Source organism: Mycteria americana, chromosome 3 (genome assembly GCF_035582795.1).
Source record: "Mycteria americana isolate JAX WOST 10 ecotype Jacksonville Zoo and Gardens chromosome 3, USCA_MyAme_1.0, whole genome shotgun sequence".
In the NCBI taxonomy this organism is placed as follows: Eukaryota; Metazoa; Chordata; class Aves; order Ciconiiformes; family Ciconiidae; genus Mycteria; species Mycteria americana.
Genome location: NC_134367.1, coordinates 130,700,682 through 130,713,746, shown reverse-complemented (window position 1 = coordinate 130,713,746; position 13,065 = coordinate 130,700,682). Strand labels below are relative to the sequence as shown.

The following is a 13,065-nucleotide window of genomic DNA, read 5'->3' as shown; positions in this document are numbered from 1 at the left end:
CAGCCTCCACTTGTTCATGCTTTTAGTGCCCTTTAAAGCATCTAAGGCTGCAACAGCTTTCCAACCACAGGAACCAACCTACACCACCACCACATCACAAAATCCTTAGCTGACAGGTATGCACTAGCTGTATTCTCACACCAAAACATTAACAGCCTTAAATATCTCAAAACTAGTGTAAATAGTAAGCACCACATAACACAACTCATGTTAAAAAAAACAACAAACCAGCTTCTAGGGGTGCTTTCCACATATTTCTACGAATGGCACTCCTGGTGACTTCTGCAAGAACAACATTTCTCTTTAGCTTCTAAGAGTACTATAGCTCCTAACCACAGATCTCTAGTTCTCATGTGAAGTAAGTCATTGAGAGCTTTAGGGGAGAAGAAAAAAAAACAGAAAAAAAAAAAACATTCTGAAGAAAAATATTTTGCTTTTGAAGTCACATGATACAAATTTTTCTGCCACATTTCCTCAACATATGGTATTTAAGACTGAAAGGAAAAAAGAGAAATACTAATAAAATGGAAAATACTGGAATAAGTAATATTGATGATTAGTTGGAGCTGCAACTTTTAAGTATTTTTGCAAATGAAGATACATGTTTAATAGGTGGATATTCGACTAGAAGTTAACACAGGTTTCCACAGTGACTTCATCAGAGACAGAATCTGTCTGCAAAACATGAAACATCTTTTCCTCTTTCAATCCTGGCAAAAACCCCAAAACAAATAAAACCCCTCCAAAATAAGAATACAGTTCTGGAAACTTCAATTCTAAGCAGTAATCAATCATAACACATTTCAGTCCCCGCCAAATGTATTTAAAATAAGGTACACCTTCCAGTGTAGTTACATATTTGTAAAATCGGTATTTTATTTGTACACCAGCCCTTTTATACACACCTCCAGTTTAAGGCAGTTTTTAATTGTTCTGACTACCAAATGATTTTATTTTAAATTTACATCTCCCATGTGTATTTTTATACGTACACATACAACTCCTCCTACGTAAACTACAGTAATCATGGTGTGGGGTCAAAGATGCACATACAAAGTCAAAGCCAAATTCAACGCACAGTGCCTCAAGCATGAGAATGTTCCCCCTCTGCAGCTTTCCATTTTGCATACATGTATCCCACATAATGTATCAGCTATCAATTTTTACTGTTCGTATTCAAAAAATTTACTAAGAAAGTTTAATTTCAAGATTATATTCTTCAAAATCACCTTGTTCCAGTTCAACTACTAAATCTGCCTTCCAGCTGTCAAACGTTTTTACTGAATAGAAGCTCTACATGGTTGTAACTGACAAGCTACTTTATTTATCTGTAGTCCCAGAAAAAAAATAAATAAATTGTAAAATAAAAATAGTACGCTCCAGTGAACGCATCACTTAAAATTCTTGTTAAAATATGCCAGTAATACACTCAAGAGTTTTTTCAAAAAGTTCAATTCCACCAAGTTTTCCATGTTTCTCAATATTACAGAAGCAAATACTTGGAATTCACAGAAGTAGGTGACAAAATACTGGTTTCAGAAGGACGTGAATTCAAACTTAAATGTGGTAACGTGTAGAACCTTTTACATAGACTAGTTATACAAGCTGAATACCAACAACAAAAACTTTTAAAGTACTAAATACAAGTAAAAACTATAAAGAGAGTAAAAGGATGCCCATCTGAGCAGTGTTCCTGAGGAACAGCTGTCATCACAAGCTGCTCACGCACTGATGTATCTATCCAGCCATCCATAAGCCTACATTTGTTCATACCTATACAAACAAAAGACATATTTCTCTGTAAAGACTTAAAATATCCAAAAAAAGGTATGGAGAAGTTTTTTCCACTAGTAACATTCTTGTATCACTAGACACTTGACAAAAGTGTTACTCTCTAGCATTACAGTAGTGGGCAACATTCCAGTCAAAACTATGATTAACAAAAAGTTGCTATAAAGAAATTTTTCTAACAATCAGAGCTTTCAATAAACAATTTACAAAACCATGTAAAAATGTTTCTTCAGTGGTTCAAAGCCAGAAAACATTCTATACTCTCAATTAAAATTTCAGTTTTACTGCACAGCTGCTACCTACTCTAATTTGGAACTGTAAAAAATAAAGCAGAAAGAGTTACAGAATGGTCCATTTGCTCAGTAAACAACATTACGTGACTCATGTACGATCCTTAAGTTTTATGTCACATGAACTAAGATACGCATTAGAATCTTATTCTCCTATTGGCAAATTTATTCAAAATTTTGTTTATGAGCATGACTTAGAGTAGAATGAGCCTTTATGCTTCTCAGTGGAAATCTGGGAAGCTATTTACAGTCATCCAATTTTCCCGTAAGTTCTATATGTAATGATTCAGCCTGTATTACACTATACAGCCGCAAATACATCACACTGACATTAAACTGTAAAGAGTATCTGGTACCTTCCGAAGTCTCCTCTTAACTCACCACATGACTACTTCAAGTATAAAAGAAAGGAATTTACCAGGGTCAACAGGGAGGGAAAAAAAGAGCTTTCATAAGAACGCAAAACATACAAGAGAAACAAGACAACAGCAAAAAATAAACCCAAGGCATAACTTGCCCACGCTTACATTTGCAGCATGACTTCGTTCAGAAACACGCCATCCACTAGCGCCACATATTCTTCCAGGTTGGTCCCATTTCCTCCAGCTAACGGTCCAAACGTCTTAACCTAAAACATAATCATCACCACCGTGACACTAACTCCACCTCATTCTCCGCCGCAAGGCATTTATCTTCAAACAATGAGCAAATAAATGAATAATGTGTGAGGAAAAATGAATGCTTACCCAGGTGACAAGAGGGCTAGACATGAACTGCTCCAAAAGGGGTGTGAATATTTCGTTCTCCATTTTACAAAAAAATGGTTAACATCAATGTAGCTCCTCCGATGCAAAAAATGCGAGAAGTCCTTCACTGTAGTGACTCTCTGAAATGCTCCAAGGATTTAGCTGGAGTGAGCGAACCCCATTTTTACCAAGCAAGGCAACAGCAACAAAAAAGTCTGTGCACTGGCAACTGGGATTTATCTTCCTCTTTCAAGAAAAAATGCATTTGAAAGTCCATCTACGCGTATTTCAGCCTTTCCATTGATGTCTCTCCCTTCCTACATACCGAAGGGGTAGAAGGAAGGAAGGAAAGAAAAGAGGGAGGCTGCCTAGCTACTGGGATTCTGCATCAGACAAAAAAAGAAAGGAAGGAAAAATCTGCTTCAGCAGCGGTAGCTCCTCAGAAAGGAAGGAGAAATTCCCGTAAAACTCTGCAAGCTCATCCTGCCCCTTCCCCACAAAAAAAAAAAAAAAAAATCCAGACGAGGGGAGGCAAAGAGGGGCAGAGACCCCCCACCCCCACTCACAGCTAAGCCCCCCAGGCTGCTTCTGCACACAAGAGAATCCCTCTGCCCCCCCCGCAATGGCACAGGCAGCCCCCAGGGAGTGAACCAGCCCCCGGCAGGGATGAGAGGCTATTTTAAATCAGTTCCCTTTTCTAACCCCTTCCCTTTTCCACTAAACTACGACGCAACATAGGGACAGGACCGGCACACGCCGCCTCGCCCCACAACCTCGCCCTTCCCCCGCGCCGGCCGCTCCCCCCGTCCCCTCCCCTCAGCGCCCCGGGCGCCTTGCCGCCCCCCGGCTCCCGCAGCGCCCCGACCCCCTCCCCAGCCCTAACACCCGGGTCCAGCTGTCCGCCTGCCGCTCTGCCACCACCCCCCGCCGCAGGCTCCCGCGGCACCAGCTCCGCTTCCCACCCCCTTCTCCCAAATAACGGCCACCTCGCCTCAGCCAGCCCGGCCGCGCCGCATCACTCGCTCCCTCCTCCTCCCTCCCTGCCCGACGGGCGGTTCCAGCGTATGGATCCCTCCGCTCCGGTCTGCGTGCGGAAGCCGGTTATCCCTCCGCCAGCCCGGGTCCCTTCCCCGCCGCCCTCAACCGCCGCTCGGGGATGGCGGCGCGATTAGAAAGGGGCGGGGCCGGGGCGAGGACGCGGCGCGGGGGGGGGGGGAACCGCTGCAGGACTCGTGCCCGGCGCGCGCTCGGCCGCGGCGCGCGCACGGGCGCTGCGGCGGTGGTGGCGGCGCGCGAGCCCGGCGGCCGTGCGGCGTGAGGGGGGCGGCTGAGGCGGGAGGCCTCTGCCCCGCAGCAGGAGGAAGAGGAGGAGGAGGAGGAGAAGCAGCGGGGGCCTGGCACACACAGGTCTGCCCCCCGCCCCCGGGGTGCCGGAGGGCGATGCTCTTCCATTCCCCTTTGGGAAAAAGGTGCCCGTGAGGAAAAACTCGTCGTGGGGGAAGAAAGGGGGGGAAAAGGGCGGGGGGGGGGGGGGCGGAAGGGGAGTCGCTAACGCCTTTGAAGATAAAAAATGGGGGATTAATCGCACGATCCGCACCCCAGCCACACACCCCCCTGCCTTTCAGGGGAGGAGGAGGAAGGAGAGGTTTTCTCCTAAAGAGGTGAAATCCAGACACACCCACGTTAACACAAAATCCAGCTTTCTGGAGAGATTTAGCGTGGAAAGAGGAGCGCGGGGAGGGGGGCGACCTGGTTACAGAAAAGCAAACGATGACAAGCAATTTGCTTCCCTAAGCTATTGTCCTTAAGCTATCTCTTGCCACTTGTGTTTCAAGTCTCAAATACTGCATTAACATACGGGACCGTATCTGCTTAATAGATTATGTACTTTATAGACAAAGCATTTTACCAAATCTCAAACTAAATCCAGCTTCTTTTCCATGTAGTATAAATTAAATTGCAGCAGCATTTTTCCAAATACCTTCAGTTTTACACACATAGTAAACAAAAAAAAAACCCCATGAAACAGTGCAGTAAAAGTGACTGAAATTAAGTCCTTTTGAAAAACACCACAGTAACAGCTAAACAGATTAGGTTTTTAACCCAAATACTGGATATAGTATTTGTCCTAGTGGTCCAAGATTAGAAAAAAATTCCAATCATGACCTTTTCCCCATATGTCAAACTGAAGAGACTGTCTAAGTAAAAGATTAGAAAAATAAATTATGGACCTTGAAATATTAGTATGTAATTTGTATTCCAGGGATTTTTTTTTAACAAAGTTGCATAGTTAAATGACTTCGTTTTGATTCTCACAATTACACCTCTTCAGCAAAAATCGGGTCTTTCCCTCCCAAACCAGATCTTTAGAGTGAACTCATAGTCCTCCTGTGAAACAAAAGAAATAAGAAAGAACAAGGGAAAAATCTGCAGTCTTGGATCTGAATAAGAATCTGGTGATCCATGGGCGAAATAACTGCCAATAAACTACTAGCCCTTAATGGCAACTACAAAAGCATTTTTGTAAAAGCCTGACTAACCAACCGCTAAGCTCTCTGTATCTTGCAACAGTATATAATATGCAATTGTGCATGCAATACTATGGAACTTCCCTGGCTCATCAGTTTGTTTCTTGTGGGCTCTAATTAGGCAGTAATGACTTTGACATAAAGCAATTTCTAGGAATTAGAGACTGGCTAGTAGAAGTTGATAGTCCATGTAGTAGTCACATGTTAACACCAGCTGGCTCGTGAGTTCCTGAAAAATATTTTACATGGAAATTTCCCAACATTGAGATGAAGATTTGATTAAACAGTTTTAGATGGTTTTACTGTCATCCACACCATCCAGTTTGCATACATTTTCAGCATTGCTGATGGTCACTGTTCCTGCAGAAAAACTATTATATTTTAGATAAATACTGCATAATGTCTTTATGAAATACATTGTAAGCTGATTTATCTCAGATGATTTATAACTCCTTATTAGAACTGGAGATCAGTACGAGAGAAAACTAAAATTTCAGAAAAGGTATCCAGAAGCAGTCATGAGTTTTATTTTTGGCCTTTTTTTTTTTTTAAGACTAAGAGCCCTCAAAACCTGTGCAGAAGCTCTATAGTCTCTGCAGCTTACATTTTGTCAAACCAAGCATAAGAATATTTACCTCATTTTCAGGCATACAGACATCAGTCAGAACAAATTGCTGAAAGGGTAGCTATTTACAATGTAGTAATAGCTAGAAGAAATTGGACAAGCTGGAGATTGTTCAGTTGCCTTTAGTCTTCATGTAGGCACCGGCAGGATACTTATACATGCTAGGGACATTGTTGGTGCCTATAGGTGGAACCAGGCTTGAGCAGTTGTGGCTCTCCTACACCAGCTCATTCACTTGCTTGTGCTCAACTGCAGAGCCATGCAAACTAGTTATTTAAAATGCAGCCATCTAAGAGGTGAGATGACCTGCCATAGGACAGGAGGCTGTCTACCTTTGATTGCTGAGCTCTTGTTTGACAGACATCCCTTGAAATGAATTAAAAGGTAGAAGGAAATGTTTGGCTTTTGAGTTGTTTCTGAGGCCAAACTGAATATGGAAGGCTCCAATTTTTAGTGTAGCTGTCAGGAATCTTCAGGAATATTAGTCATAGCTCTACTTCAAGTGGCAAGGCAACATCACTATAACCTGTAGCTTGTGATATACTTGGCTGCATTGTTTTAACACTTTTTACCTGGGAAGACTCCTAAAAGCAAGTTTATGACTATACTTATGGTGGTAAATCCAGGAACTTTGTTACTACAATTGAGTACCAGCTGAGGAAGTTGGCAACTTCAGTTAGCTGACACAAAAATATAGAAGGCTAGTAGCAGGTGATTGCTTATGTCTCAAAGGGCGAGCTGACTGAAATCCCCCTCCCTCCGCTCCTTTGCCCCCAAGGCGGTACATCTGGATTCTCAGGTGCCTATTGAGGTATATGCTTAGGCCACTTCCTCAGTTAGCAAACTAGTGGGCCACCTAAGATGGTAAGAACCCATCTTTGCTCCTCCTCTCATAATCCCAGCACTGTGCACCTCCTAAAGATCACACTCCTAGCTTTCAAATCTCATTAGTGTATATGCAGCTTACCTAAATGGTACGATTCAATTTGAAATTATATATCTTCTCCTTGGAAAGTAAAATACTCTATTTTGGCTATAGTAACTGATAAGATAGTTTGAACAATTCTTTTACTTTTAAACAATAAAATGCAGAAACATTATTATTAAACTTAAGTTTTAATAGTTTCAACTATTCTAGGAATGCATATTCAGGAACATTTTGGAACTAAAAAATTATCCTTTTTATGATTTGAAAAAAAAGCACAGAGAACAGTCTTGTTCCTTCACATCTCCATTCTCTAGATCAGACCTGTCAGTATTTAATACAGTGTGTGGCCTACTACTTCTGAAAGTACAGATTTAGAGATTAACCTTGTTGTTTGAAGTGTAGCGTTTGTTCTTCTACAGACAAAGCATCCCCATCTCATTTCTGTTGCATCTCCTTTGGTACCACAAAGATTCTACACAGAAGACACAGAAATTATAAACAATCTGTGCCTAGACCTCAGGTCTGCAAATTACAGAATTACTTTGTGATCTCACTTTAACTTGTTTTTCTCATAGCACGATTTCCTATGCCTGTTATTGCAAAACAACAACTGAAAAAGAATGACTAGGACACAAAGTGATGCCTTGACTCTGCAGACAGCAGGAAAGCATAACTGTGTACAGCCCCATTTACCTCGTCAGAGTTTGTCAGATTTCTGCTCAGCCCTGCCCACAGTGCACCAAGGGAGGGGACTGTTTCAGGAGGAGAGTATAAACAATCTACCCATCTTTAGCTGATGCAAGAGAGAGTGGTTTTCTCTTCCTCTCCTACATAAGCAGAGGAAAGAGGTGGCAGAGAAAGCTCTCGCTGCTGTTTTTGCCTCCTGATCTGCACTGCCGGGTTGCTAGGCCTTTGCCTGGCCTGATGAAACTTCAGAAGAGGACAAAACAGGAGCCAAGTGTGGATGCTTGGGATCCACAGCAGGGCTACAGAAGTGCAGTCAAAACTAGAATTTTCTGAATATAGGCTGACTTGACAGGACAGTGGTTAGTGAAGACTGCAAGCTAATGACAAGGACGGTCACCTTCCTTGTCCTATGCTTGCTCCCAGAGAAACCTGTTTCCCTATCAAACCAAGGCTATAGGAATAGATGGGGCAATAAAGGAAAGAGTAAGGGCACTGAGGGGTCTTTTTAAGTATGGCTAGAAATTCCCAAAGGTGCCACAAGTACAGTAGACTAAAAGTTATTTCTTGTTCCACAGCAGTTGAAAGCAGGGGAAATCCCTCTGTAACATGAACAACGGAGTGGAAATTCCAAAACAATTCTTGCACATTTCTTCCCTGCTACTGCGTCTGCTCTAATGTGACCAAAATTCCCCATCAACTTTAAAGGAACTTTCTGAGCAAGAACTGTAAGTAACCTCAGAATGAGAGTATTTTGAGTGAAAAATTAAGAACAAAACAGTAGAAGCTTGGGGAAAGTGGCTGTTGTCCATTTAAGGTGGTGGGGTTTTTTTTCTTTTTGTTTTGTTTGTTTGTTTTGGTTGGGTTAGGGGGGGTGGTGGTTGGTGTTTGTTGGGTTTTTTTTTCCTACAGACCCCAGACATTTTACAGTTTATGTCCAATTATACCAAGTAGGAAGAAATAAGTGACAGCAGACAAGGAATATCCTGTATGGATATCTGCAATCCAGAACAGTTCTCTGCATCAGCATCAATGCAAATGCATCAGAATTTCCTGTCAGGCAGAATGCTAATTGCAAGAACAGGTATTTTCCATTTCCAGCCATGCCTAGCTAACATATCCACATCAATCTGATTCCTTTTTAACCACATGAATATTGAATCCATCATTTTCAACTGAAATACAATTAAAAGTACAATCTAGCAGATTCACACAAATCTAGCGGTGACTTCCAATAATAATTTTTGTTATTAAAAATAAAAAAATGACTTGATTATAAGTTCTAATTTTAAGTACTTAGCTTTTTTTTTTTAAGTGACTTCTCCTGAGTTGAAGATGTAATGCAGTATATTGACAGGGGTAGAACTGCAACAGTAGAGCCAGATTCTAACTCTTACTACACCACTGAATTGCACATTAGACAAGTCTTAATGTACTTGAACTATGTTGGTATTTAAACTGTGAAACAGTTGGTGAAAGTATTATATTTAATATTGCTACTTATCTGAAGAGAGAGGCGCTTGCAGCTTTTTGTTCCTTCTCAATCAGTTGAACTGGCAGGAAGGATATTACTGTGGCAAGTCAGCTTATGTGATGAAAAATAAACAGCAAAGTATCTATCTTCATTTTTAAATTCAATAGCCATTCATAAACATTTCCATATGCTTAGACTCCTAAGAGAACATCAGACAAATACTGCCTTACAAAAAAATTCATTTGAACTTAGTATTAAATTAATTCAGATCTTTTCCTGCTTAGCCACTAAAACATTTATCTGCATTTCTGACTTTCATCTGCTAACTACAAGACTGTCTACTAATGTTGTTTCTGAACTTCCCTTTGTTATTTGCTGCATACAAAGAAAATAGATTGGTTTTTTTTCTAAAAGCAAGCCTTAAACATTATAGCAAGAACAGCAGTTATCTGGGACAATAGCTTCAGTACTAACTTCTGCTGTGGCCAGTGGAGTGAGACTGAGCAAAAGCTTTTGCTGACATGCCTTCTGTCAAAAAAGTTCCTGCCGGTATGAGTAGTGTTTCTTATAAACTGGGTCAGAAAGATAAATTATAGGGCATGCTCTGCATTTCCTCTGTCACGGAGCAAAGTGCAGCCCCATCTGCTAATTGTTAGCAATTACAGCTAGCTGCGTATACGCAGATAGGTGGCTAGAAGAGCAAGACACTAATTGTGTCAACAGCACTATGCCATCCTGGATCCCTATTGTACAGAAGCGTTGAGCTGATTTTCTTCTTTAGCAATTTCCTGTAGTATAGGGCACCCTCACCATTCAACTTCACAAAACAGAAGAGGTTTTGTATCCCCTGTGAAAGACTTGCTTACCTCTTCAAACCCCAGTTGCCTCAGTTTCATTTTATTATGAAATTAAGTTTGCTTTGCTTCACACAGCACCACGTTACTGGTAATTGCCTCCCTATCCTTTGCCACAGACTCTTGCTGGTGCCTCCCTACTTTCATCCACGTTTTTGCAGTCCTGATGTCACTTGACCCCAGCAGCTTGGGCAATGCTGGCATGAAACCCATATTTATCAGCTCAGCAGAGGTTATTAGCTTCCATTTCACATAGAGCCCTGCATCACCTTTGATGTTAGCATGTCTCATTAGAGAGGCATTCCTCACCAGCTGGAGATGGTGTTTAGGATCTTCCCAAGGTCAGTAAATAATGAACTGGATGGAGTACATTTCTGTGTTTGAGATTCAGTTTGTGTACGTGGACTTAGTTATGCCCACAAGAAGAATGAAAAATACACAGCACTAAGAATATAATTGTAGTAGAATCATTTCTCTTCAAATCTGTTCTTCTGAGCTCCCTCCCTCAGGATTATCTATTAATTTTCATGTCTGATTTTACCCCTGGTTATTTGTCCAATTATTTACGTCTGAAAATAGCTTTTCTCTCTATGAAATACTAGTGAAACAATTAAAAGCTTTTAAGAAATCCCTGTTTTGCCTTTGGGAAAATCCTTCGACAAGCTTGTAGAGCAAGAAAACACAAGTTATTCTTTTAAACATTACATTAAAAAGACTGATATTAAAACATTTGAACTAATTAATAGAAAAAAACAAAGGTCAAGAAAAAATAACTAATGCTGAATAAAAAAAATGGTAATTACACTTATTAGATAGCATTCCTGATTAAGCTTCTTGCAAGTATGGATCATGAGCCACCTAAAACTGGGAACAGCCTACTCATTCACACCTCTTCCAGAGGCCACTATTAACTGTAAGATCCCTTTGTTTGCATTATGTCCAGATGGTTCAGTTCACTGTGATACCAGCTTAATTGTGAATTCAATTTAATTGGAGATGAACACAAAAGTGGAATTCTTAACTATTCCTGTTCATCTCTGGTAAATATGCCATAAAGGTTTGTAAAGGCACCTCAAAATTCCAAAGCATTGATTCAGAGCAGGTTTACTGAATCGCGGTAAACACTAGGGCCATTTTCAGTAGCACAATTACTAGCACATTTATATCATCTTCACTTCTATTACATCTACTGAATAAGCTAATGGTGTATAGCAACAATACCTAGGTTATTTTTTATAGTCTATTAGAAGCAATCTTGAGAAGGAACTCCAAGGTTCCCATTACATATACAATCATAGTGCGATAGCTACCATTACACTAAATGGACAAATGATGTTAAGTAGAAGCAATTAAAATAGTGACCACTATCACGTGTTAACAAATCTGAACTTCTGAGCTATTTCCCTTTATTTTCTGATACTTTTACCCTGCCATTTTTTACCCAAATCTACCCCATTTTTAAAATTTTTATTCAAGTATTTTTCTGTGACAGCTAATTTTTCTTCTGCTAAAAACTTATAGTGACACATTTGGTCATTTTGTTTAGGCTTTTTTGAACCACTGTCATATCAACAGCTGTTTCCTGTATATTTCTTTCCAGTATTTAAATATCTTCCTCGGGTGGATTCTTCTTGTCAGCTTTAGATACCTATAAAATGCTATCTTTTTTCCTAAAGTGGGCATACAATACTGAAGTTCTTCAGGATTTTTACATACTGCTCTGTAACAAAATTTCTGAGATTGTCCAAGTTAAGGGTATAGCATAGTGTGCCGGTGGCTTAAAGGTCAAAGGATGGTTTGGCAAAAGAGCAATTTTTCCCTGTAATTTCAGGCTTATACTGACATGTCAGAGTTTTTTTAATCTATTATGAAGCAATTTCATACACTACTGATTTTTTAATGCTTATATTAGTAAACAATCTGCTGAAATTATTTGCTTTGATTTTTTTTAATAACGTGGGTAAGATTAGAATTCCAATTTCTGTGTATATTGGTCTTATTCCAGCTTGATGATTCTTGTGTGGGCCAGAAAGTTTATTTTTGCTTAAGATTATTACTTTTAAAGATTAGTAACAGGTCCAAAAAATGTATAAAATATTAACTGGAAGTAGGAAAATATTTTAGCCCTTTTCACAGGGTTTTTCAGAAAACGCTATACTAAAAATAATGAATAGTTCAAAATTTATTCCTTACAATTCCTTTCTGCTACTATGACCCATAGGATATTTTTGATCGTAGTAGTAGTCCACCTTAACAGTCTACCTTAAAAAGATGAGATTATTCAGTTTGTTAAGTCTGTATCTCTGTAAAAGGAAAACACCTTAACAAAGAATGGTTTGTTGCTGACCTGCAGCTGGTTATGGTATTTCATCTGAAAGCCTATTTAAGTCCTTAATGGTAACATTTATTCCCTCTCCCTCAGAGGAGTATTTTACAAACAAAATTAATTAACAAATGAGGATAGCCAATTTTGTGCTATAGTTTAGGCTGACAGTCACCCAAAAGGGGTGTTGGCACTAATAATAATCATTATCTCAAAGTATCAAGAGGTCTTCTGACTGATGAGATCTCTGCTGGAGCTGAAGCTGTCATCCTGGGGTGATGCATGTGGAGCACAGCAGAAGAGAGCAGCTGGCAGAAAAGCAGAAGCTGTTGCAGAGGGCATGGGTACTAATAGTGAAAATAGCATACAAGTAACCTCTGACTCAAATTAACAGCATCTGAACCCTTGATACTTTACCCAATTCATCCATAGTTCCATTAAAAAGATGACTGACATGCCTCAGCTTGTGAGGCTTTTTAATGTTTCAGAGCTGATCCTTCTACACTGAGTGGACATACGCTCTTGCAAATTATTCAGATTGACTTGACTTCATAACTGTTCTGCTCTGAGCTCAGATCTGTGCCCTGTCTAGCTCTTCCTTTTACTGCTTCTGGCTTGATGCAGTTAAGTGGAAGCATGTAACAGTGAAGTATTAGAAGTACTGTAGTTTCCTTTATAGCAACATGGACTGTTTAAGAAATTAGTCAGGCATTTAGGAACTGCTAATCCGTCTTGTGAAGAATACAAGGCTTGTTTCTTCGAAGGAATTTCTCACTCAAGGGCCCAAAACATAGTTCAGTTTTGCCTACTAAACTGTCTTGC

The 13,065-nt window shown here is 40.2% G+C and overlaps 1 protein-coding gene across 12 annotated transcripts in view; it reads right to left on the bottom strand.

The window, feature by feature from the left end:
• CCDC88A (coiled-coil domain containing 88A) overlaps positions 1-4,136 on the bottom strand; it is an 86,051-nt gene extending 81,915 nt beyond the window's left edge. For 4 of the 12 annotated variants that reach the window (XM_075497003.1, XM_075497006.1, XM_075497008.1 and 1 more), the window contains exons 1-2: positions 2,828-3,380; positions 2,609-2,709 (exon numbers count right to left, since the gene is read on the bottom strand). In XM_075497003.1, coding sequence (XP_075353118.1) covers positions 2,609-2,709; positions 2,828-2,890 — 164 coding nt within the window. In that variant the 5' untranslated portion in view covers positions 2,891-3,380. Of the gene's footprint in view, positions 1-2,608; positions 2,710-2,827; positions 3,385-3,813 lie in introns of those variants that run through there. The other 8 variants (XM_075497002.1, XM_075496997.1, XM_075497001.1 and 5 more) reach the window with 4 other exon arrangements.
• Between the last annotated feature and the right edge of the window lie 8,929 nt (positions 4,137-13,065).